This window comes from Oxyura jamaicensis, chromosome 3 (genome assembly GCF_011077185.1).
Source record: "Oxyura jamaicensis isolate SHBP4307 breed ruddy duck chromosome 3, BPBGC_Ojam_1.0, whole genome shotgun sequence".
In the NCBI taxonomy this organism is placed as follows: Eukaryota; Metazoa; Chordata; class Aves; order Anseriformes; family Anatidae; genus Oxyura; species Oxyura jamaicensis.
In genome coordinates, this window is record NC_048895.1 from 24,259,192 (window position 1) to 24,285,944 (window position 26,753).

At 39.3% G+C, this 26,753-nt stretch overlaps 1 protein-coding gene across 2 annotated transcripts in view; it reads left to right on the top strand.

Moving 5' to 3' along the window:
• CDC42EP3 (CDC42 effector protein 3) overlaps positions 1–11,965 on the top strand; it is a 27,521-nt gene extending 15,556 nt beyond the window's left edge. Inside the window, exons 1-2 of one of the 2 annotated variants that reach the window (XM_035322143.1) lie at positions 1,787–1,933; positions 9,853–11,965. In XM_035322143.1, coding sequence (XP_035178034.1) covers positions 10,144–10,905 — 762 coding nt within the window. In that variant the 5' untranslated portion in view covers positions 1,787–1,933; positions 9,853–10,143 and the 3' untranslated portion in view covers positions 10,906–11,965. Of the gene's footprint in view, positions 1–1,786; positions 1,934–9,852 lie in introns of those variants that run through there. The other variant, XM_035322142.1, reaches the window with a different exon arrangement.
• Positions 11,966–26,753: the final 14,788 nt, after the last annotated feature.

Sequence of the window (26,753 nt, forward strand, 5' to 3'; positions counted from 1 at the left end):
CCCCCCCCCCCCCCCCCCCCCCCCCCCCCCCCCCCCCCCCCCCCCAAGCCTGATCAATACAGTATAAGCAATGCAAGTTGACAGAACTGAGCGCCTGTCAAGAAGAGATGGCAGGAGGAAGTGGGGAGCACCAAACTGCCGTGCAGCGTGATGCAGCCCTGTCAGCTGGGGCAAGCTGCAGGTGTCACTGACAAGCTGCAGAGCAGAGCTGGAATATTACACGTCCTTCGGCTGTAACTTCCTCTGCCAGAGTCCTACCTCGGCTGACGTGGTACCTTCAAGTAGAGGAGCTGTATTGTTAGGAGCATAGCTTAAACTCACTGTGAAGATGTAATTTTCATGTTTTTCCTTTTGTTTCATATAAGAATGGTAAAACACTTCAGTTGTGTTAACAATCTACTTAAAATTGCATATGGATAATCAGTTTTTAAAAGTCCTATTTACTCCATGATTTTTCCCCCAGTCCTTAAAGAGGGCATGAGGTGGACCAAAAAAAAGAAGTTCAGTGATTAAAGATCACAAAAGATCTTTGCAATTAATTCACTGACAAATTTCCTTCCTTCCATCTACTCCAGCCCCAAGCTCTTTGATCTCATCTTGATGACCATACAGCTCTCTGGAGGAGGCCTAAGAAGTGCAGCAGAGCAGAGGATTCATCCTTCTCTGTGCGATAAAACAAACAAGGCCTGTGAAATTTATATTTTTCTGTAGCTCTGTACCTCTACCTCATCATTAGCCTTTGCATATTGAGGGTTCTCTAGCCTTCAAATTTAGTTTAAACTAGTTTATCAGCCAGTTCAAGATGGTAGATACTTATTTCACGTGAAACACTTTGAGAACTCAATAATAGCAGAACTGGTGATTATAATATGCCTATGTCACTTGTGTGTTTCAAGGAGATGATAATTTGACTTGGAGATGAAGGGTATTTGAGAATTGGAGGAGAGGTGGATTAAGGGTTGGAGTTTGAGTGGGATCTTGCAAGATGCTTTTATTTTAGGTTGTCTTTTGTCAGGAGCTGCTAGTTAATGAAATAGTAAAATAGGGACCTTTTTAAAAAATAGTGATAATAAACTCTTGATTATTGCTGGAAAAAAACTTCATTTTGAGATGATACCACCTTGGGAACCCTAAGCCAGAAGCTAGTGAAGCTAGCAAGCCATTTTTGCATTAGAAGTGAATAAAATCTGGAAGCAATTTCATGGAAATTTTATCTTGCAGAAGAGTTAAGAATTGCCCATCCCTTCTGCCAGAACTCTGTGCTCTGAGCTGCTCAAACAACTTGCTGCAGCTGAAAGTAGCAGTCCCGCTCCTAGCCATGTGACCTTAAACCCTTTTCCTAGTTAGTTTTCACCCAGTTCAGTGTGCTGAACTGGCTTAGGAGCGGGGGGGTCAAGTGAGTGTGCACAGAAGGGGGGGAAGGGGAGAATGCCTTTCTGACAGCAACAGTTATATTGGGCTTCAACTCTCTCTGGAAGCGTTACCAGCGGTCATGCTGCAGCTGTTTGTAAGCCCTTGCCGTAAACAGAGTCAGTAGGGAGAACTGCTGCCATGACCAGTTCGCAGTGTCACTTGCAGGTCTGCCTAAAGCTGAGAGTACGAGGAACCACAGTGCAGAACTGGGAACAACAGCGAGGAGTGGGGAATCAAGGGGGAACTTCTTAAACCAGCTCAGAGAGCAGAGCTTGGCTGGGGAACTACACCCTCTGTGTTAAAAGAGAAAGCTATCCCTGTAACCCGCTTAAAATTAGAAAGGGTGTGGATTCATAATCCTTATACTGATACCGACGCTGGCTGACCTCAGAAGGGGCAGTCCTGCCGGCCTCAGTCCACCTTCCCTAATAATTCTCCTGCGTGGCAATGCCAGCACTTACCTGAGCACGTCTCAAGCTGCATCAGGGAGCTGATCTGGCTCAAGACTCTCCCTTTGCAGGTGAGATTTGGCTAGATCAGTTACCCAATCTTTTAATTGTCATTTTGACTTGGGTTGTAGGGGTGGGTTGCTTTTTGCTTTTTTATCTGTGGGTTTTTCTTGTTTATTTGTTTGTTTTCTATCCCATTTCACCATGGGGTTTCATAATCCTAAGAGAACTGATGGACAAGTTTTTAAGCTTCTTCATCCTGTGGTGTACGAGTTGGTCATCCCCAGCTGTTTGCTCATCTAGTGTGCTGGCTTTGTAGGATGAAATGAGCCAGTGCTTCAGTGCACAATCTGGCTGATTTAGCACAACCTCACCTTCACAGGCTGTGCGAGTTAAGGTACTGATGTGTACCTGTCTAGATCTGCGTGGTCTTGCACTTGTCCAGTTTTTGAAAGCCAATGATGAAATCAATTATATGGTATTAAATCTGTATATATGATTGTACCAGCTGGCAAAGCTAAGGGGACAATACAGAGAGACCTGCTTCAGTCCATGGAGCTGAACAACAGAATACAGTGAGCTCATTAAATGCCTGTCTCTGGTGAAGAAAACACAAAAGACTTCTATTGTTCTAGAAAAGATGCAAGTGTTGCCAAGTTAAAAGAAGGCTGGGGGTAAAGCTTGTTGGAAAGTTTTTTTTTAAAAAAAAAAATAGTGAAAAAACCTGGGTATTATTTAAAACATTCAAATGAGTGGTCAGAAACCCAACTGCAAAAACAGACTGTATAAGGTATTTGATTTAATATTGCCTCACAGCCAAATTTTTAAAACATTACTCCTCTGTAATGTCAACAAAACATGCATTAAACGCATTGAGAATCTCAGCGTAAATGTCAGAAGGACGTTGGCATCAAAGAGGAATGTATTTCTATTGAAATGATGCAAAGATCTTTTTATACAGCACTGGGCTTTATTGTGTTTCCAAGAGTAGCCTGCAAATAAATGTAAAATTGTTGTGGTACAAATGTGCAGGTGATGGAGGTGGAGGAAGTATAGTGATGAGCAAGATGCTTGGGCACACTCAAATAAAATGTTTTCTTTCTGAAGTATGGCCTTGCATTTTATCCTAAAGCACATAAATCCAGCTTATTTCTTGGAGAACAATAGCTTGGGAAGTTGTAGGTTTGTTTTTTTTTCTGAAGAGTAGAGCCATACTGGACAAATCATGTAATATGAGCATTGCCATTGGCTGTGCTGTAAAATGTGTTGATTAGATGAGTATATGCATAACAAATTGTTAGCTCTGCTAATATAGATTATTCTGCTTGGAGAACTGTTCTTTGTTATACTAGCACAAGTGCTCTTAAAGGGTTGGCGATAAAACGCTACATCAAACAGCCTGTAAATACAGAAAAACTATTGTAAGATGGTGAGGATAAAAGCAGAAATATGATCTTGTTTATAAACAAGGAGCAATGATGGGAAGGAAGAAGTGATTTTTATCTCAGTATATGCTGTTAGGGAGAATGATACCAGAATGTTGTCACCAATTCTGATCTGATCTGAAAAGGATGTTGGAAGATTGGAGAGGGTTCAAAGGAGAGCATGTGCAATACTTCAAGGCTTAAAATTACTCCCCCACTATCACCACATGAGGAATTCCCCCTGCTCACTTTGATCAAAAAAAACTACTGAGAAATGACTTGGTTAATATTCAAGTACCCTAACAGGGGTGAAGGTTACTGGTTGATAAAGGGCCTTTGTAATCTCAGACTCATATACAGCAAAATAATAACTGGAGATTGGGGCCAGTTACTTAAATTACAGAACAGCCCCAAATTAGGTGACTTCAGCAGCCCCTTCTAGCTGTGCTGGTACAGCTGTTTGTTTTCACAACTGAAATGTCAGGAACTTATTTTTTTTCATTCATAAAGATGGGGTGGGGGATGACACAGGAGAAAAGAAAGATACCTGGAGGAAAAGACATTGTATGCAGTCTGCCCCCTCTGTGTTTCCATTACATTACAATCCATACCTCTTCAGGTGGACTGCTCATGGCGAGTGTATTATTTATTTTTACAATGTACATGGGGAAAAGTGTTTACAGAAAGGGAGATGAAAATGTATACTCATGTGATTTTGTTCCCTTTGAAAGGGGAAGTGAGAAGGAAATATGGCTGATAATAAATTCCTCTGCTTTTTTTATTTTTATAGCTGAAGTTTTCCAAGCCTTCCTTGACATTCATTAGGAGATCTGTATTATGGAGCACATTCACATTTCCTCACCCGCCCCACCCTCTTCACTTACACCTGAGGAGACATTTGTTTCAAAAATTCAAGCTACTTCAAGTAGTAGTAATTTGGATTATTGAACCACCACTAATCTGGAAAGACGTACCAGGTGGAACTCTAGGACTGTCTTTGACTATCTTCCATCTATGTTGCAACACAGTGTTTTCATGAACGATTTGAATGTATGCTTATTATATCTGTAGGTGATGTTAAACCCACATGCTGAAGAGGCCAAGATTAAAATTCAAAACAATCCTGCCAATTTAAAATGTTGGCAATTAATAGAATGCAGTGCAGGGCATACAAAGGCTTTGCTGCAGTGGCAGTAGTCATGAACGAGATGTAGAATAACTGGCTAGGCAACAGCTCTTCACTAAAGGAGCTAGGTCTTTAGTGGACCACAAACTAAACATAAGCCAACAGTGTTGTGATGGTGAAAAAAAAATAAAAAAATAAAAAAATGCAGACACTCTGTTAAGAGAGAAATTGAAATCTCAGCTTGAACATTGGTCTACTTTTGGGCACGTTGAACGTGCTGCCCTTCCAAGGGAAGAAGAGCATAAAATGAGTCCTAGGGAAAGCTATCTCAGCTCCATAAAACATGACCCGTGTTGGAACATTGAAATATTTGTGGTGTTTAGCCTGTAGAAAACAAGGCTGAAAGGAGTTGCAGAACATAAAAGAATGAAATGTATTTAGGGCACAAATTAGAGCAGGGAAGACTGTAGGTGCATTTTCCCTGAGGGCTAGCCTGTGTAGAGTAAATTAATGTGGGCGGTCTGCACTTGTAGGGATTTTTAAGAGGACGGTGGACAAACATCTTCCGGGACTAGCAGAAGGCCTTTGCAGGAGGATGGAGAAATGAATGAACTGCACAGGGGATCCCCTGTTAACCTGTATGTCTATAGGTCTGCACAGAACTGTTCTTTTCCCCTCAGTTTCTAAAATGTGTATGTGAAGATGAGATAAAATAGGTTAGATTTGATCTTGGAAACTAGGGTGAGTACAGTTTGAGAAGATTAGTTGTACTGAAGGGTGATTAGCCTCATTGTTTTTATAGGGTAATTAAATCTGTAGCTTTAATCAGAAAGGCGCAAATTCTTTGAAGGAGGGAGAAACAAAGGGGTGATGGCTTTTAATCCAATCAGGGAGGATGGCTTTAATACAGATGAATTGAAAGGCTGGGCCTCTAATAAACAAGGCAGCCTTAGATGAACAATCTGTAGGGGAAGTGTTACCACCTGATTTGGTTAAAGCTACTCAGAAAGTGGTGGCTGTATAAGCAAAGGCTCGCTGGTGGCCTGGTCTGGAAGTAGATGGACTTGTGGCCTCGCTTGAAGAGGCTGCCAGTTGGCACAAATACCCAAGTCTGTAGGAACATGAAAGGTAAGGTTCTCTTGTGCACGATCTGTTGCTTTTCTTATATCTGAAGACTTAGTTATACTGGGAGTTGGTTTTACTCACGTTCAGAATTGTGACTGCATGAGTTCAAGCCTCTGTTTAAAAAAAAATGTGGTTTGCACTGATATCATTTCAGGCATATTGGAAGTATCAGCATTGCCAGGAGGCTCTCAACAGTTTGTGCTGGTGATGGCTACTGGTAGCTGAAATCCAAAATGAGCCCCTAAAGCCTGGTTATACTTGCAGATATTTTGTTGAGTAGAAAAGTTTCACCAGTTCATTGCATAGTCTTTCTCTGTCTTTTGCTGTGTTATTGTTGTCTTATTTGGATATGTAAATAATAAGCAGATCATCTTTTCTCCTAGTGACTTGCTCTACAAGATCATTTACCGCTTTTTTATGATGTGCTGGAAATGGGTTCCTGTGAAGTTTGAATGTTTTTAACCAGTGATGCATAAGGCAGAATACTTGCAAGGGATTGTCCTGTAGAAAGCCCATAGTCTTCCAAGAGAACACACATGCTTCTGGTCCTGCTCTGTGGAAAGAGGATTTTTTTCCTATCATTTCTTTGCCTGAGACACTGCTTAAGGATCTTGGGATTTGTGCACAAATAAAATTTTGTACCCTGACCTTTATTTGTCTCTGGCTTTGAAAGCTTAGCTGTTGAGATACTTGCTGATAGTCTGTCGAATAAACTGAGGCATCCATTGAAAACTTTGAGCTGTGTGGAAGGTGATGATTGCAGAGTGGACAGAAGGTTCATGAGGCAGATTGAGAAGTGCCTCTGGAAACATTAGCCTTTGTTACTAAGCAAAACACTTATATGAGAGTGTGAAGTGATAGGAATGAAAAAGAGCCTGAGCTGCAGCCAGACTAAAACTAATTTTCACTGGGCTGGAGTTTCTGTCTTAGCTCATGCTCAGATCTTGTTTTTTTCCCTAAACTGGAAGAAAAATCTTCTCACATTATCCTCTTAAGTGAAGGCCTTCCACTGTAGACTGTCAGTCAGGGACTGGAGCTCTTTGGTTATTCATCTGGTTTTCTGGTAACTTCTCATTCAGCTTTTAAGATTGGCTAAGCAGTCATTTAGTTTCTGAGATGAATTTAGTCAAAAACAGGCTTTCCTAAAGCAGCTGGATCAGAAGAAGGTGCAACTTTACTGTGCAGCCTGGTATTGAGATTGGAGCATGTTCTGGCTTTTCTCCAAACCAGCATGTACAGGTGATTTCATTAAACCTTGTTGAATGCAGGAAGTGTGTGAGGTTCTTGTGAAAATTTGTGGACTGATTTTTAGTTTTTCAGGAGTTGGGTTGGATGCTTGGTCTCTTTAAGCCTTTCTTCATTTGCCAAAGTCTGATTTTTAACTTTTTCTTCCCAAAGACTACTTTTTTTTAAACCACATGTTAAATACTGATATGGGTTCTTCCTTATTTAATTATAAATACTGACATTGGTTCTTCCTTATCTAATCATAAAGGAAATATGAGTGACAACAGTATTTTAAGCTGGGTATTTCCAGATTGATGATGCATTTCAGCTGTTCAGAGTGGCTTAAAATCTGTACCGCTTTGGGCAGTAGCTGACAAAGAGGATAGGTATGCAGAAAGGCAGCACAGTTGCTCTGAAGCCTACGTTATGCTGTATGATGAAAGACCCTCTGTTGAGAAGGGAGCCCTTACCTTCTATTTACCAATTGTAATCTTGGGTTTTTCAGTGTGGTGGCTAGTGAAGTTTGCAGCGAGGGTAGCCTTTGCTTTCAGTAGACCAAATGATGCTTTGCAGTAAGCATAAGATAGATTTTGAACGTTCTCCTCTTCATATGCAAAACTTTTTTTGGCACTCCCCAAATGGATGGCAAGGCCTTCACAAGTGCAGGGACTGCAGTATAGAGAGGGGTTAGAATTATAATTCCTGGCACAGGAGTCTCTTGCAGCATCCTCTGAAGCAGTGTGGTTTTACACTGCCCCTTACTGGGGCTCCCTCATAGTGCAAGAACTAAAGGCTACTGGATGCCCAAAAGTTTGCTCTATTTCAGTTTTTTTTTGTTTTGTTTTGGGGTTCTGTTGCGTTTTTTCCCCAAGGTATGAGTTAAATAACAAACAATACTCTCCTGTGTATTAAAATGAATTATTTATAATAGTTGTTTTACAGTTAATTTAAATATTTCTTGACGTTTCATTGTGTTCTTAGGGTTTGTTTGAAAACTTGTGGAGTTTGGTGATGGATAAAGATCCATCATGGATCTATCCATTTGGATAAAGATCCAAACTGGTGGAAGCTTTGAAAGACCTAAGAATTGGTCTTCCATTTTTAAACTAGGGGCCATTAGGCTTGATTTTCAACCACAGGAGCACTACATTGCCATGCGTTCCATGGATTAAAAAAATCTGAAAGAATGGGGGATTAGGACTAGAGGAAATTCTCTGTTACTCCTGGGGAGTGAGAGAGAGCTGATTTCTCTGGCTAAACATAAAGCAACCTCACCATTCAGCTTTGTTTGCCAAGAATACAATTGTTGAGTTGAGGATATTGTGTTTAGCTAAATGGGTTGTATGTTTAGAATGACAATTGGGGTGGGGGGAGACACAAAATAATGCAGTGATATTATTATTACTCATTTTCATCTGAAAGGTAACAGAGTTGTCTAATCAGTTCTATTCCCCCAATGTGTGGCACAAGCAGAGATCTTCATTTTAGTATTGTAAGATACAAAAGGGAGTTAAGTCAATGAACTTTTGATCTGTAATGGGAATCTCCTAGCGTTCTGTAGATCCTAACAAGTTACCATTTTGCTGTGTAAAAGGAAGCTGCATAGGAAATGAAAGCAATTGTAGTTTCAAAATTGAGCTTAAAAGTATAAAATGTTGTCTTAATCTATAGAACATTGAGCTTTTTTTGTATGGCAGTTATAGCTGTTGTACTTTTGTGGGGAGTGTTTTTCAGTAATATCTGAAGTGCAGTAGATATCTTGTGGGAATCAAAAACTAAAATGCTGACCTGGCTAGATTCCCAGCTCCCCTTGTGACACACAGTTAAGCACCCCACTGAAGAAACTAATTATTCAGGTTAAAGGATTTGTGAAAATGCTTAAATACTTCTTGGCAATCTGGCTGTATAGCCAGTACAAAGCTTTAAAACTGATGATTCTTGCTGAGCTTAATTTGATCAAGGAATAAAGGAAGCCAAAGTACAGACAGCTTTCCTTGGTGTATAGCACACAGCCAGTTTTCTGTGCAAAAACTGCCAGCTCGGTTACGGAGTGAGCATGGAAAAGGACAATGTGAGGGATTTGGGACTGAGTATTCTGGTATGAATAATTCAGGAATGACCTGTGATGCTCTGCTCCATGGATTGAATAGGGGAAGTTACAAAGATGCCCACGATAAAAATGCTTTTATTCCGAGATTGCTCAGGAAACAGGAACTGGTTATTAGAATGAAACACATCATTAAAGCATTAATAGAGAGTATTTTTCTGTAACTTGTTGACTCACTAGCCTGTTAGCCCTTGTGGACTGCTTATCAGACTTTTTAGAGACCACATTCTACTTGGAAGACTTGGTTTTAAAATGTGGTTTCATTTGGTTGCACAGAGCAACTCCAAGTGCCCATGGCCTCATGGCTTTCATAGTACATGAGCTGCTAATTGTTGTGAAGGATTCCTGTAGTTTAAACACTACAGTCACAAGAATTGGTCTCTTCTAAAACACCTATGTTTGGATATTTCTATGTAGAGACCTGGCCCGATACTTTCTTCAGATGCCTAAAGTTGTCCTTTTAAATGGGCACATTGATCAGAAATGTTATTTTTGATGGTGCATTCCAGCACTAAATGAGGATATCTGATGTTCTCAAATCCAAGGTGGTCTCCTGTATTTCAAAAAAGATTGCCTGAATAATTTAGTCAGTCTTCCTGGGTCTACCAAAATCTTAATGCTGTTGAATAGTATAGTTTTGTTTCTGCATGTGCTCTTGAAGAACAACATTCTGATTGCCAGAATAAGGAGAAAGATTCAGATAGTGATGTTTATCAAATGAACTGTGCTCAGCAACCGTGTCTAAGAAACTCTGACTTCAAAACAAGCTATGAAGTCAGAGAAAGGTTAGCTAGTCTTTGTTAATCCAAACCCTTTTATCCTGCCTAATGAAGGGAAGCAACATCATAAAGCTAATCTGCAGGCTGGAACTGTCAGGACCATTACTATTTTTTTATATATATATATATATTTTTTTTTTTTGTAAAAACAGGACCAAATGAACCATAAAAAATTAATAACATGATTTTGTATCCCATGCAGGTTTTCTTAAGTTCTGGAAGTAGCAAGACATTTGGTTGCTAACTGACCTGGAACTTATGCTCCACCTTGGAAAGCTCTGCAGTGGGAGCCATTCACCTTCACATACCCTGTAGTTCTCTGCCTCGGGAGGAAAGGACTTGATGTGCGAGAGTGGTACAAGATGACAGTGTAACATAGGTAATGCTGAAGGTCTCCTGAGAAGTGACTTTGTAAGAGGCTTCTCCTTCATCTTCCTCTCCTCTGCATCTTTTTTTATTTTGGTAACTCACCCTCTCAGTATCTACAAGCAAGATGCCAGCCAAGACACCCATCTACTTGAAAGCCGCTAACAATAAGAAAGGGAAGAAATTCAAACTAAGGGATATCTTGTCTCCGGATATGATCAGTCCGCCACTTGGAGATTTTCGTCACACCATACACATTGGAAAAGAAGGACAGCACGATGTTTTTGGAGACATCTCCTTTTTGCAGGGCAACTATGAGCTACTGCCTGGAAATGAAGGAGAAACTAGAGTTAGCCAATCTGATGGCCACAATGAATTCTTAAGGGCAAACAGCACTTCTGAATCCATGTTTACAGAAACTCCATCACCAGTGCTCAAAAATGCTATTTCCCTTCCTGCCATTGGGGGTTCTCAAGCTCTTACGTTGCCCTTACTGTCACCAGTGACATTTAATTCAAAACAAGAATCCATCAAATCATCAAGAAATCCAAGGCTTAGCTGTGAGCCAGTAATTGAAGAAAAGTTGCAGGAGAAAAGTAAACAGATGGAGGATGGAGAATCATACAAAGATGACTTATGGGAGCAAAATGGTTCTTCATCACATTTTTCTAACGGTAGAGACAGTCACTCATCCAGCTTTTCTGAACGATGCACTGATTGGCAAACAGTTGATTTATTTGATGACAGTCAACATTCATGTGAACTAACCAAGACAAAGTCAGAAGAATCCCTTTCAGATCTTGCAGGCTCTCTTCTCTCATTACAACTTGACTTGGGACCTTCACTTTTGGATGAGGTCCTCAATGTAATGGACAAGAATAAATCTTAGAACTGGTACTCCTTGCTTTCTTGTAAGTGATTCACTTAAACAAAACCAACAACAACAAAAAACACCATTCAAGAGACGCTTAAAAATCAGCTGTATTTGCAGTTGTTTGACGGGTTTTCTAAAAATATTCATAAAGTACTATTTTTTTACCTATTGTTTTTCATGATTTTTATTACACTAAATTCTCACATCAGGAAGGTAAATTTTAATAACAGTTTTCAGCAAACATAAAATGTTTTTAAGTACCAGTATAATGATCAGAAACTTACGAAACAGAGTTTGAGGATGATACTGATTGTGACATTTGGTTAGTTCACTTCTACCGGCTTCTGAATATATGAGACTCTGTAAGTGTCAGAAAGGAGATTGGTATTATTCACTGTTATAAATTATTACAACACCATGTTACACGTAGGCCTCTTTGTAGAACCTTGTGTGTGGGGTCTTGATTGTTTGTTTGTTTGTTTTTTCCTAGTACCATTTCTGTTATACCTTCACAGTAACTATTTCTGCAGCCTTATACTACCGCTCTATATTCAGATGTGAACAACTTGAAGGCTTTTTTTCAGCTTGAACACCTGCTCCAGAGTCTTGGCTGTTTTAAATGAGTATGCACAAATTTACACAAGTTGAGGCTTTGGGCCTGATATTGTATATGAAATGATGTAAACAGGTGACACATGCAAGATATTATGGTTAAATTATTTTAAAAGTTGAAATATATTTTTTTGTGTGTATCTTGGCTTTTTACTGCAGAGCCTACACATACAGTATCTCATCAAAATAGTTGCTTGACATTATTGGTGCTCTTCTGAAAATTGTATATTTGTGTGTTTGAAAAGAAATATGTATTGATATTCCTTGCTTTTTTTCTTCATTTATTGCCACACATGCTTAAACTTGCAACCGGTTATTTTAACTTTTCAAGAAGGCACTGGTTATTCACAATGCTTGTGATGTGTGCTGCAACAGCCGATGTTTTGGGAAATGTGGATCCTTTAATACAGTACATGGATTGCATAGATACCTTGTGCAATACAATAAAAAAATTAAATCGCTATGTCTTTGTGATTCAGTACATAGCCTCACCAAAATACATTTTCTGTTTCTGCTATAACAAAACAGACTGCATTAGAGTTGCGAAACTGCGGGTTCAAGGGGCAGATCAGATTGAGATACCATCTTAATTAATTTGACGTCTGCAATCCAGTATACTTCCTGGGGTTGTAAGGGCAAACTCCATGCAGGTAGGACCTTCTGGGATATACGTGGATTTTTTTGTTAAGTAACAGGAAAGCAAAGAGGAATACTTGGGTATCACTTCGGCACAGTGAAGTTAATGGCATAGTTCCTGCAGCTTTCAGTGAAGCCTTCAGGTAAAAATCCTGATACAGTTTGTAAACCGCTCTTGGGTCAATAACCACATCACGTCTCTATGTTCTGATCAGAGCACTTAAGTCATGGAAGACTTAGTATATATTATCTTCATCATCAAAATTTCTAGGGAGTCAAGGTCAACTAATTCCATTACTTCCATGTGTTTTAGGAACAATTTTGCCCATGACAGTAACTATTCCTGCTTCTGGTCAAGCAGTTGTATTAGCGTGTATTGATGAGATGTGCTGTTTCCCATGTTATGCATGTAAACGAGGAACTGAGATGTACAATGCCTAAGAGCTGTGCTTATTTTTAAGATATTTTTTAATTTTTGACACATTCTCTGTGTATAAGCCTGCATCAATTTTCCAGTGCATTCATGGTACAAAGAAGGTGCTTCCGTGACTATAGTGGGTTTTGTGTTTTAGAAAGCAGGTTCAAGGATCTGCTTGGCCACTTGTTTCTAATTGGATCTGGGGATTAGGACCTAATGAGAATTTAAACCAAAACTTTCATTGGAAAAACTTGTCAGTCATTAGCATAGGGGAAATTTGGGTAATAGGTAATTTGGAAATAGGTAATTAGGCATTTTCTATGTAGACCAGCTTCAGCTGTCATGAGCAGAACAAACCATTTGCTGAATTGAAGTCAGTATCTTGCAGGACTCCTCCAAGTTTTTCTGGAAAGCAGAAACAGATTCTTACAGCTGCTGCTGCAGTTGTGTTATTTTTGCTTTGTCATTTTTTTATACTTGATTTCCTGTCTCCTGAAAGATGTCTCGCTATTTCAGGAGTTTTCAGTTTGTATCATCCTTTCTATGTGATTGCTCTTCTAAATTTGTAAATCCTTAGCCCTTGCTATGAGGGTGGGTGGTCTGAGTTAAATTATCATCACTCCAGGCAGAAAGAACCACTGTGTTGTGGAGGAGCCTTTGCTCAAGTAAAAACAGGCTTTTTACTCTGGCAACGTCAACTTCATCTTTCTGAAAGCATTTTTGCCATTGCCTTCTAAAGCTGAATCCCTGAATTTTTCACATCTGCTCAGTCTTACACAGAAAGCTTTCAGAGAGACAAAGTCAAAAATGTGCCCAGCTTCTGGCCTGACATGGTAAAACAGTGCTCTGTGTAATCTGATCCGGCATCTCCCTCACCACAATACAGGTTGCCAGATGCCAGATCAAAGCCTTGGATTTCTGGTTTGTGAGAAGTTCTGCCTTCCTGAAGCCTTGATAAAATTCTAAATGGAAAGCTGGCTTTCCAAGGGAGCGTTACTCTGGTTTCCTCAAAACTGAGATACCCCTGCAAGTGGGCCTTGGCACAAGGGACTGGAAGGGGTTGCCTTGGATATCACATCATTTTTTTTGTGACCACTACCCCAAAAAGCCCAGTGAAGGCCTAAAGATGTAATCTAAATGTGCCAGAGGAAGAAAGCAAGCCACCTACATACGGTTGGTTCCTGCATCAGTAGTAGCTGAGTTCCACATCTGTACAATCCTACAAAGTGCACTATGCACCATGCCGTACGCAAACATACCAGCAAGTCCCATATCATCTAAATCAACCACCCATCACAGTTCCCCTGCCAACCTAACTGGGGTGATCGGTATTGTGCTGAGAATGTCAGTGGGAGGTAACAAGTCAAATGTTGGGCCCACATTGATCTTTTCTTTCCTTTTTTTTTTTTTTTTTTTTTTAATTTTATTTTCTTCCTAATGAGAACCAAATCCAAAGCTTTAGAGGAAATTGAAAAGCAAAATAAACCTCCAAGCCAAATCACAAATTAAGGGTGGAAAACAGCCTGATGAGGGTGCCAGAAACCTCAAGACAGAGGTTTGATGCAGTCCAAAGGTTTGTTTTTTTATTTTTATTTTTTCCAAAGTCCATGGTATAGGTACAAGAAACTAATGGCTTCCACAGCAGCCTTACTTTCTTCCCCACATTGACAAGCTATATATTAGGAAAATTTGCCAGTCATTGACATTTGCTTGCATTCATGCTCCTCAAACTTACATATACAGAAGGTCTCCACTTTGCTTCACCTGTTTCCCCATACCACTACAAAGCATGTACACAACAGAGCCATCTGGATTTGCTGGGAAAGGGGTATAAATAACTGCACGGTATGTGAACACGACAGAAAAGGGGAGAAAATATAAAGAAAAGTCTCAAGAGTGACAAACAATACTTCGTTTAAGAATCACTTCCTTCCTTCATAGCCCTTTTTCCTTTTTGCATTTCTTGGTGTTAACAAGGAAGCTAGCTATCAGGGTTAGGGCTGAAAGGACATTCTCTAATTTGTGCAGGAAATTCTCAGCAAGAATAGTTTGAGGCCAAATTACAGGAAAACGCGGGAGGACTTAACTCCTAGAAGGTATATCAGCTCAACATTTTTTCATTCCTGCTAGAATTAGTGAGAGAAGGGACGCTTCAGATGGCTGCCTCTGTGAGAATGTCAGTCGTGACCAGAATCTGCAGCAGCTGTTTGATATGTGACATAAAAATAACCCAGATGCAAGCCTAGCAGGAAAGCTGTTGGACCCTGCAAAACGAGGCCAAATAAAGTTCAGATGATGCAAGGGGAAGCTAAGAAAGATACACACTAGACTTTATTCTAAGGGAAGAAATTAACAGTTGTTACAGGCAAATTAATTAAATTAGCAGCGACCTAATTCTGTTCTGCTTGCATTCATTGGTTTTTCACAGGAGCATGAAGTACATCTGTTTCCTACAAATGCTTTCATTTTATGTGTTTTGAAGGGTGTTCCTGAGTCCAAATGTAAGGCTGGATCAATCACTAACTGCTTCTCTCTAGTTAGCATTTTACAAGCGCTAGGAAATCAAGAAAGCACCTAATACTTTGTTTTACTTTTTAATATTGTTAGCTATTATTATTCAGGCTCTTTTTTTTCATCATTGTTTAAGACCATCTTTTTTAGCTTGTGCACAATGAAATTAGTACTTCAGCTTTGTGGATGGGCAACGTTTAGCCTGTGCTACGCTTTTTGTTTTGTTTTCTTAAGAAATTTATATATTGAGGAACCTTTCTTCTATGAGAACGTCCTGTCAGGGTGCCACAGGAGCTGTGGCAGACGTGGAGGCCAGCACTCCCACAGCATTGCTGGGGCAGGGACTGAAGGTGCTGGGCTGAGCTGGAAGGGGGGCCCCAAACCCATGGACAGGGGTGGGGATCCCACAAGGTCCCATGTGAAATCCTGCATGAGTCAGAGCATGCTGAGCTGAGCTTGGAGGGCTCTCAGGCATCACGGGACACTGAAGAAGATCCAAGGCATGTAAGTCTCAAAAAGGAGGGAAGACAGCCTAGGCAGGTGATGAGAAGTTAAGGGGCAACTCACTTAGCAGCCTCTGCAACTGCCTCCTGCCCACTTCTACAGTTCACTATCTCTACGTGCCTTCAGGACCCTCAGATACTTCCACAAAACTCTGAGTAAAAAAAAAATACTATTTTTTACCTTTTTTTTTTAACATTTTTTTTTCATTCTTTGGACAAGCATTGTTTGCCTTTCTCTGGAAATAAGGGGCTGGATTTCTAGGGCAGATGACAACCTTGGGCCAGCAATGAAAAGCAGTCAGGAGAGGCAGACAACAGTTTGTTGTTGTTTTTTTTTTTTTTTTTTCCTTCAAAACAATAATATATATGTCAGCCTAGTAAACAGTGCCCAGGAAAACAGCAAAATAATCTACCAAAATCTCATATATATAGCATGAGCTCTAGGTTACTCTTTAGCTGCCTACAGATACAGTGCATACCTCAAATTTGCACCAAGAATAATATACAAGAAAGCCATGCTAACTGCTCTATGTTAGGCAACTGGAAGGAAAAAACACATGTTGAGTAAAAATGTTTACTCCCGGCTCTTTAGGCACATGTCTAGTGTTAATATCAGAGTCAGAAGATAGAATTTTAAACACTTGGAGTCACAAACAGCTATCATTGCCATCTATTTTACAACACTATAACTGGTGTTTGTTTTCTAATTATTTATTTTCTTTATATGAAACAGAATTCCAGCCATTACTTTCTGTTTCTGAGAGATACTGTACGATGTCAACTGTGTCTCCCAGGGCTTCTACCTATTCCTTTTTGACAAAGCAGTCTGCTACAGGAACATGCGGATAGAAAAATTCCTGAGGACAGCTTCTCTTTCTCCACCTTAATTTGTAGCAAACCATATCTGGTGGTTTGGAAAAACTGTGAGAATAGACTTACTCATGATATTTCTATTTCCTCTCCTGGCAGATAACTTACACATATCTGCCATTCATGGTTTACGTATTTATGTTTAATTATCAAGCATTTTCCAAATTCAGAAGAGCTTCGCATCACTTGTTGTTTTATCCAAACTCTATCTCGCACTAGAAAAATGCAGATGGAGACAGCAACTTAGCAAGCTGACTGTAAATGGTGACCTTCTACATCCACATGATTGCAACAGCTTTCACTGTGTTTGGTTCATGAAATTAGTTTTGAATGTAAGCCACAATTATGTTAAACAGGATTCTGTAGTGAGCCCTATATCCTTGTGATAGAACTGGGGAAATCCTAACCGCACTGAGGACGTGCACACTAAGGAATGCCACTTCTCCAACGGGAAGCGACGTGCTTTCCAACACTGATAGCCACGTTTGCACTAGTGCAGTGAAGGGAGTTTTCCCTAGCATTTCCAGGGCAGACAATCAACCTAATAGGAAGGACAAAAAAAAAATGGAAAGGGAAAAGGAAAGGTTCCTTTGTGACTACAGCACTAATGTGAACTTCTAGGCTGTCTTGGCTCCAGCACAGACTTCAGCTGCGGGCCTGAACTTGGGCAAATCATTTAATCTCTCCATAGCTGAGTCTTCCATCTCTAGAATAAGAAAGGTAACATTGTACTTCTATCAACTTTTGTCTGTTTTGTCTACTCAGAGGAAAAAAATGTAGGTAATTTGTTCTGAGGACAGTGTTTAGCCTGCAAAGCATGAGGTAGTTTATCTAAGTACTGTTGTATGGACCTAAGGATGCTTTACTACACTATATACAACATGGTATTGTAAATATGTATGCTCAATAAATGTCATATTTTTTTAGTGATAGATGCCTCAAAAATCACATTTGCTTTAAACGCCCATGTAAAATTCCATGTAAAAAATGCTCCCAAATAGCACTTGAAGAACAAAATCTAGGCTTTACTCACAGCTTGAAATACGATCAGTCATAAGGTAATATGATTACACTACTTGGAAAAGAGGGCAAGCGATGACTTCAGGAAATCTAATATTCAGGGATTGTCAGCAAGGCATCTAATTTATTTGTTTCCTTATTATTATCTTTTCGGAACAGCGCTGGGGAGCAAGGACTGTCTTATCCTACCTGTGTCTGCAAAGCACTTAGTACAACCTGGCTGTCACCACAGTTCAAGAAATAATGTAACACATGGCCAGCAACAAAGAGAGATTCACTGTGCCATGACATGTCAGCAGAGAGGTCAAATCTGTGCACATCCAGTTAAGTGTGAACAGGTGCGACCAGACCACCATGAAACACCTACCTATCTTTAATCTTTAATCACCACTGCATCATGAAAAATATTTTACGCTGTCAATATTGTGGATTGCTCCCTGATGTGGCAGTAATCAAAGGATATTTTCCTTTCCTACTGTTTGTGAATTAAAGGAGGAAAACTATAAGTAGTCTGCATAGGGGGTAGCATTCTTTTACCAGATCATCTCATCAGAGTGGAGGAGTCATAGCAAGTGCACTTGCACTCTGCACCTCATGTGACAAGTAATGGCTGAAGCCCAATGTGTGGCTGTGCCTCTGTCTGCAGGATTACTAAGTGCTGCTGCTTACTAAGTCTCTGTGCCTTCATGCCAACTTAGACCCCCTGTAGGCTTTTCCACTTACCTCAGCAATTCATTCATTCAGGCTGTGTTGGCACTGAGCTAATGGAGGTGCAGTGCACGCTGAGGCTAAGCTCCTTCAGTGAAACAACACGAAGACCTAGCTAGAATAGGCCTAGCTTGTATCATACGACCATAGAACCACCTAGGTTGGGATAGACCTTCCAGATCACCAAGTCCAACCATGAGCCAGACCTACCAAGTCCCATTACCAAGCCATGTCCCTTAGTGCCACATTCACACATCTCTTAAATACTTCTGGCGACGGTGACTCCACCGCTTGCGTGGGCAGTCTGTTCCCAATGTTTGACCACCCTCCCCATGAAGAAACTCCTTCTGGTATCCAATCTAAACCTTCCCTGGCACAACTCAAGGCCATATGTTCAGTTCCTTCTCCTGAAAACTGAACACAAGAATGGAAAATGGATGTGCGCTGGACCATGCACCTTGCAAGTTGTCACTCAAATGAGTGCTTCCACCATGCTTTGCTTTCTGTCTATCATATAACATGACAGGAAGCAAAATATAAATTACTTTTCCATTTGTAGTTCTCCTCCTGCAGTTATGAAAACTGAATTTGATTAAAAAATCCTAACTACTCTCTCTCTCCCCTGTTAACTTGCATTTGCAAGGTGCAATCCGAAAAATTCCCTACTATGTTAAATCAGAACCGTTTAGCCCTTGGCATGCTGGAAGATGCATCATGACAGTGGGCAAAACTGAGAAAAGAACATAAGTCAGTGGCTGACCCACTGCGTAATGCATCTTTTTCTGATGTGGGATAAAACTCAATCTATAACTTTACGGAAATATTAAAACATAAGTATGCACAATTATAGAAATAAAGCAGAACTGCTAATGCATCGTGGTTTCTAAGAACTTTTATGTCTTTGGGAGAAGAGGGAAATCCTGTTGTGTGGATTCCCTCAGGTCTCAGGCTCAGAAAGCTCCTTTCATGATACAGCGTTTTGTACATTTGATGCATACAGGCATACTACAAAGGTCTTTCTCTGCTCCCAGGCTGCTTATTTTCATCAAGTTTGTGGCAAACATAAAAAGAAAAGCCAAGCTAATAGTGTACTATGCTGTACACCACACTGCAGTCTATGAAGCCAGGTGAAGTGTAAATTGATGCTGAATTCAACTTGTTTTGAGATGTGTGCTAAGGTCAAATAAATGTAAGTACTATGCAGTCCATTTTGGGCTGTTTCTTCATTATTTCTTAACACATCTTTTAATCTTCTGTGGACAATTCTCTCTCTTCCTTTTTAGGAAGAGTCTAAGATATCATTTCAACTATCTCATAAAAACTTGATCATTGTCAGGAAGAGATATGTACAACTGGGATTGTGCATGGCTATTTTTTGGGTTCTGTAAACTGTTTCCTTTTAGGGGAAAATCTATTGATGAGACAAACTTCCATTAGTCTTCATTCAAGGGAGGCAGATACACTGTTTGCATTCTATATCTGCTTATTCATATGCATTGTATTTCCTACCAACAATAATTTATTTTAATCTAATTACCTGATACATGCCAGCTTTTCAGATCAACCAGATCTTTTCATTTGTGTATGCAAAAAGTCTGCACAGGATGGAGTCAGAGTAGAAAGGATATGCATTAATCTGAAATATTGAACTCCATCATTGTCTTTCAAAAACTCATGGAATATTCCATTCAGACATATTCCCTGATTAAATCTGCCTTTCTTTTGAACTTATTTTCCTGCCCGGTTAAAGTGGTTTTATAGTTAGAAGTGTGCACATGATGCAGGAGAGTTCAAAGTGTAAAATGTTTTTTCTCAGTTAGAAAACTGTGTCACTGGGAAATCTGCTTAGACACTCCATTTGAATAAACCACACGTGCATCACTTCAACTGCAAAAGAATACCTTGAAAAAAAAAAAAAAAAAAAAAAAAAGTGACAATTTTGTGGGTTTCCTTCTTTCTACCATGTAAGATGTTGCTTTAAATAGGATTTCATGTATGTTCATTACTCACTAGTGTCTGGGCAAGATAAAGAAGAAAAGAAACAAAGAGATCTCAAATCCAACCATAAAGCTGTAACCATTTACATGTATATTAGGGATTTGGGCAGTACCGATTAGTCTTGATAAATTTAGGATTTCTTTTCTGTAAAATTGCTTAAGAATCTGAAAGCTGTAGATCTGACCTGAGGATAAGTGAAGTCCATGGTATTCCATTAAGTTTTCTTGTTAAGTATTCTCCAAATCATTTTGATAGTGAAGCAGGGTTTAGTTCCTGTGAAATAAAGGAAGAATTTTCACTTTAAAATTGCCTCATAGGTCTGAGTGCTTGTCAGAAAATAAACAGAAAATAGAGCTCTCTGTAGGAAGCTATATGAGTTTATAATACTCCAGTGGTTCTGGGTTTGGCCCCTTCCTCCTCCTCCCAGTCCCAGGCAGCAAGGCCACAACAAAGTATTGAGAGACCTTCTTCTGGCCATCGACCCTCAACTGCTGTAGAGACTAACAGATGTATGCAGAAATTAATACTGAGTTGGGAAATCCTTCACAGAATCACCAATTACATTTCAAGTAATACAAAGGTGGCCTTGGAAGCTTCCCAGTCAGCCCGGTTTACACCACAGAACTGAAAAATAACCATGACAGGATCCTACTCTGGAATAATATAATTCAATATTCCTCAGAAACAAGCAGGTATCTCTTGAAATTGTGGATAGTCACCACTTGTTTTCTGTGGTAACTTATTCCTGATGTTTATCTTGGGGGAATTTCAAGATGATCTCACAAATCTTTTTAATCTCATCCATTTATAGGATTGTTTTCCCCTTCTCTTATTTGCAGTGCTAGATCCAACTGGCCCCAATCCTCCCTACAGTAACTGCTTTACACCAGAGATCATTTTTTTATTGCATTTTATAAATAAATAGTTCAGATCTTTGGGTAAGATTACCCACTAGCTGAATATGCTGAAAGAGAGAATAACTGATACTTTTATAGGCTGCCTGCAAGCACTTACTGTACTAGATGAACAGTTTCTTCTCATCAGACAAAATGCAGTGAGGAATTTAAAAGAAAAAAAAAAAAAGCAAATCTAAACCCGATCATAAAGAGATTTGGCTCAAATGCTTTACTTCTAACTCTCTGCTTAATAACTGTGAAGAGGAGTCAGTCATTTTAAGACAGACCAAGGCCATCCAAGGAAGGCCTCTCTGCTGCACATGGAAATGCTGCAGCCCTGTGGGGAACTCAGGGTCTATCTGCAACAATAGGACAGAAAAAAGGCAGATTGTCTTCAGACACTCTTTTGATCTAATTCTGAATAGATTTTTAGAAGAAATGTCATCGATAGCATGAGAACTCAAGGCAATTGAGAGAGTGTGGGCAGTTATGTACAGTCTCTGGGTGTTGTACAACACCAAATTCTAGGAACAGTCATAAGTTTGCTCATATGTAAAGGCAAAGTCTCTTTTTACCAAGTTACTTATTAATACAACACAGCATTCCAAGTTCCTAAGATGTCTAAGAGCATGTATCCTAGAAGAAGCTGCTCTAAGGAAATGGTGAAGAATCCTTCATTAAAGTTAAGATACCTGCCTATGCTTCTCAAAAATAGTTTAAAACAGGATCATTTTATGACAGTAATGAGCCATGACCACAGTTTTTCCCCATTTGCTCTCTTTCCCCATTATATATATAAAATTGTATATATATTATATATATCAGTAGCAAGAAGTAAAAAGCCATTAAAGTCTGAATGTGACTATGTGCCTATAAAGCTTACTGTAGGAAATCAAGCAAAATATTTTTTATATTTAGTCATGAATGCAGTGAGTTCTGAAGATTATCCCTAGCTCTACAAGTAAGACATTTCAACTGTAGTAAAGCCAAGTCCCTGTCTCTCTTGCTTGTGAGGGAGCCTGGACTCGTTTCATTGTTCTCATGGAATGCAGCTGCTGTGTGAAGGTCCTGCTCGCAGCTGGAGAGGCAATGGATGGAGTTATTTCAGTACATGTTTGTTTGGAGACTAGGTCTTAAAAAGATAAAACTGCATTAAGGATCACAGTTATCAAGACCAATCTCCCACATCACAGCTAGTCACGTTATATAGTCCCTTTTATAGATATGTCAAACTCCATCTTAAGCTTTTTATTTGCACTGCTGCTGTCATAACTCCAGCATTTCACTCTTATAGCAAACTTTTCCTTGTTTTTTCCAGACAAAAATCATTACAGGTCAGTCTGTACCCTTGTACCAGTGTTGTCTTTCACCCTAAATAGCTTTTCCTCCTAGTGTTTACCCCTCTTCAGCAGTGTATTTGTCAACAGCATTCATTTTCTCCTTCAATCTTCATTTTGCTAGACTAAACAAGCTGCTCTATTTAAATCTCTTAAAAGGCTTTTCATTCCCTAATGACCCTCCCAGCTCCTTTCTGCAAACATTCCAGTTTAAGTTCATCCTTCCTGTACACGGATGATCATGCAGTTTCTGAAAAGTGATTCCACCAGAACCTGGACTTTCGGAAGACTCTGCTCGAGTCTGAGGTCTGGATCAGCATTACCAATTCCCTGCATCCTGCACAGGATGAAAAGCTACTACAGACAGCAAAGTGAGATGCTAGATCTGACTTCTGTTGCTAAGCAAAAAGCCTGCCATGCAGTGAACCTGTTAGGGCTACATTGCCCTACCTGTTCTTATTCCTATGTGTTACAGTAATATAGTCCTGAACTCCTGAACTTGCAGATCACTGTGGTCAGGCTTGCTTCCGACAGGGAAGTTCAGTCTTAGGAATAAGCAGACATTATCTGGATAACTAATAACACTGAATTTTTTGAAAGAACCTAAGAGTTATTATTAAGCACTTGTGTGAATTAGATGTTTTTCCACAATACCTTCCTCTTGCTACAAGGCCTTCTTTGTGCCCCCATCACTTCCAGCTGGCTGTTCTCAAACCAGCGGCTGATTTGGCTTTGGTAGGAAGCTGGAGGGTCATGCTGTGTGCATTTGAAAGGAAAACCCCTTAGACCTGGATCCTACCCACTCGCTATTAGCACTGCACGCTGCCTTGTTGCCTACCCTCCTGCAGCTACACAGGTGGTCTCTCCTGGTCTGTTACGGAGCATAGCTGCTGCCACCAGTAAATCCTTATGTAAAAGGATAGAACTGAACTGTGACATGAAATCTCAGAGGGTTTTCATGCAGTTTCCATCTCACCCTTTATTGATAAGATGCTTCAGGGTCCCACAGCTCTGTGATGTCTGGAAGTCTGGAATTTGATACAGCTGAACCACCACTGAAGGTCTTCTTCATGACTGGGAGAAATGGAAGCATACCACAGAGGTGGCCCTCATTCATCCCTCCTAGAAACAGCGACTATGAATGCATAGTGTGGATACTTTCTTTTGTGCTGATTCTCATTTTGAGAAAATTCATCTTATTTTTTCATGCCATTATGAAGAGGAAATAAAACAATCTTGAGTGTATTTAGACAGATCTAGTTTCAAAATCAGGTGAAATCCCTATGTCATTTAAAGTAATGGCAAAACCCTCGTTGGCTTTCCTGGGGCCCAGATAGCCTGGATGTTAACCATAAGGTATAGTACCACTGCTTCTATTTGTTATTCTTTTTGGCAAAGCCAAAAAAATCTGCACAAGGTTTATTTTCTAACAGATTTTAATAGTTGTAATGTAAATATTATTGCAGAGAATGTGAATTATTGCAATATGTGACAATGAAGTAAGAGGTCCTCAGCTGCTGAAAATTGTCACAGCTTAGCTGAAATTACATTATGTTAGCAAAGAAAGTTCCCCACACATTTAAAACACAGGAATAGCTAAGGTGTTAGGAACTTTAAACGTGTGGGAAACAACTTAATGATTCAATTTGATTTAGTGGTGGGAAGCCCCTAGCTTCATGTATTGCAGAAGTTCTCCAGACTACACTAAAGAAACTGAATAACATACTCAGAATGTAAAACATATCAACTTTGAAAGAAAAGAAGCCATTGTTATATATTGCTGGCTGCAAGCACAGACCCACAAGCACAGAAGTAATGTGGAAAAATTACTGGAAACTGGTATTTAAAATATGTTACCTTCCAAAATAATTTCTACAAGTTGTAAGAACTAATGCATCATGAACAAAACAGTGCTTTCACTATAACCTTTAAAAAGGAAAAAGGTTCAGCACAGAAAGTCTGCAGTTAAATCTCTGATGATTTAGGCTTTTCTCTTTGCTAAGTGTTCATAATTTATCAGAAAACTCAAGGGTTTTCAGAAGAATAACTTCATGTTCAGTCATTTTGAAGCATCTTGGGTTTTTCCTTTTGTTTTCAATTTGTTATAGTTGCATTCCTTCTGGGTGTGAAAAATAAAGCAAGTATTTCTAAGATATAAATAGTTTGGAATGAGATGAGTAATTAACTGAGAAGAAACCAGAGTTGATTGGTGATAGATCTAAGTGACATGACAATGAAATTTCATTCTTTCCTCCTAGCTTAGCATTGAGGAGGTGATGATTTTATGAAACAATGTTCCGTAAAAATACAATGTATTGCAGAACACGATTGTACCTCCCCCCAAAATAAAAAGTAACAACAGAAAGCAAAGAGGAAAATTACCTCTTACTTTACAAGAGACAAAAGACATTACATTAGGTCATTTGAAGTGTTTTCCTAGTGTTCTTGCTGCAGTTCTGGAGCTTGGGAAACTAGCCACCGCTACACTGAAAATGCCTTACTTTTTTCTCCAGCTGTCACCAGCTCTCATTCACCTGCCAGTTTTGGAACCTGCTCCTTTCGAAGGTAGGAATAGTAGCTGGTAAGAAAGAGGCACATTTTTCAGTTTGACACCCTTCTTATCAAACCTCCAATATTTTGGGTTTCTTCTTTTGAAGTACAAGAGTACAAAGCAAAAGACCATAAAGGGATCAAGGAATAAAATAGTTTATGCCTCCTTTTTAGGCCAAGATTAATAATGCCTACATTGTACTAATAGGACTAGTAAATAGATGTAACTTCATTTAAAATGTAAATATAAATAAAACAAATACATATATTTGTTTTATGAAAATGGTAATTGAGAGAAGTTGTTTTCATCTCTCTTCAAAGAATTATAAATAGACAAATGAAATAAAGCACATTGGTTCTACATTATCTTGCCATACTCTGTTCTGACTTTTACTTCTCCGTAGATCAAGTATAAAAGAATATTTGAGTATCAATGTTTCCATTATACTGAAGTAAAAGAGCTTGAATGAATTGAAAAGAAATAAAACTTCCTGGATCCTCTTTTACCATTCACCTACTCGAAATGCTTAAAATTTCCTTAAATGCCAAAGATCTGTGACATTCAAATACCTATTGCAAGCCACTTTATATCATTGACTTAAAGCAGCAGATGCCAAGTGAAAAATGTAACTGACTTTACCTTGTAAGACAATGAAGATATTGATGAAAATTGTATGCCTACCCTCTGTATTGTATGACAGTTTTATAAAGTTAGGTTCAGGGAGCAGGGAAAGGGAATCACTCTTTGTTATTACTCGATAAGTCACAGATTGTTAGAGGGGTCTAGCTACATTAGTTTTACTGCTACGAAGTTTTACAGAATTTCCTTACTGCAGATGAACATGCTTATCCAAATACAGCTTTTTCTAGAAGCTGCAATAGCTATTTCAGTGTAATGCATTTACTTACGGGTGTCCACCCAACAGCCTTTCCTGTATACAACTATTTTGGTAAAACAGTACGCTTCTAATCAAAACAGTAATAACAGTAAAACTGTTTAAAGTGTATATATCAGATTTGAATGACCTTTTAATTCTTAATAATCCAGTGGAAACTTCTTTTTCTTCCATTTTAGGAAATGTCCTTCAAGATTAATTTATCTGGCAGAAAGATCGTCACAGGGAAACAATAGATGGGACAATTGAGGTCTTCTGACCTCAGTTTTCCTGCTGATGTTGCGCAACTGATGTGAATGTCAAATCTGTTGGTACAAAAGTTAATGTGAAGAAACTCAAAATTATCAAAGCTGGGAATGCTGGAAGGTTAAATGTAAAAATAGTAATTCCAAGCTCTTAAGTGAGCCAATTATTTGTATTACTTAAAACCACCACTGAAACTATTTAGTAATGTAGCAGCACTATCTGGGGTAAAGCAAGCTCAGGTTCATCTATACTACCTACTGTTATTGGCAGAGAATATTGTTAGAGAATATACAGATAGTGCCAATTTTAGAATGATTATCTGCTGAAATAGCAATGGTAGGATAATGCCTAGCAGGAGAGCCATTCTGATGAAAAGCTTGTATCTCCTTGGATTTCTGCTGCTAGGAAGGACTCATCTCCTTTGCCATTTTCCTTCCCATCTGCAATGAAGGTGACTGTGAAGGAAAAGGAAAAAAAAAAATGGTGAGGTTGCTGTCTCTTTTTAATAGCAACAGGTATAGTAGTTGAAAAGGGCATTGCAAATGGAGTTCTGTGCTCTGTCCTGACAAAGACTCCACAGCTTGTTCTTCTCGTTTGCCTTAGGAGCAGAAGTGTTGCATGTATGTCAACTGGACCATCCCACAGGCTTCCTGAGGCAGAAT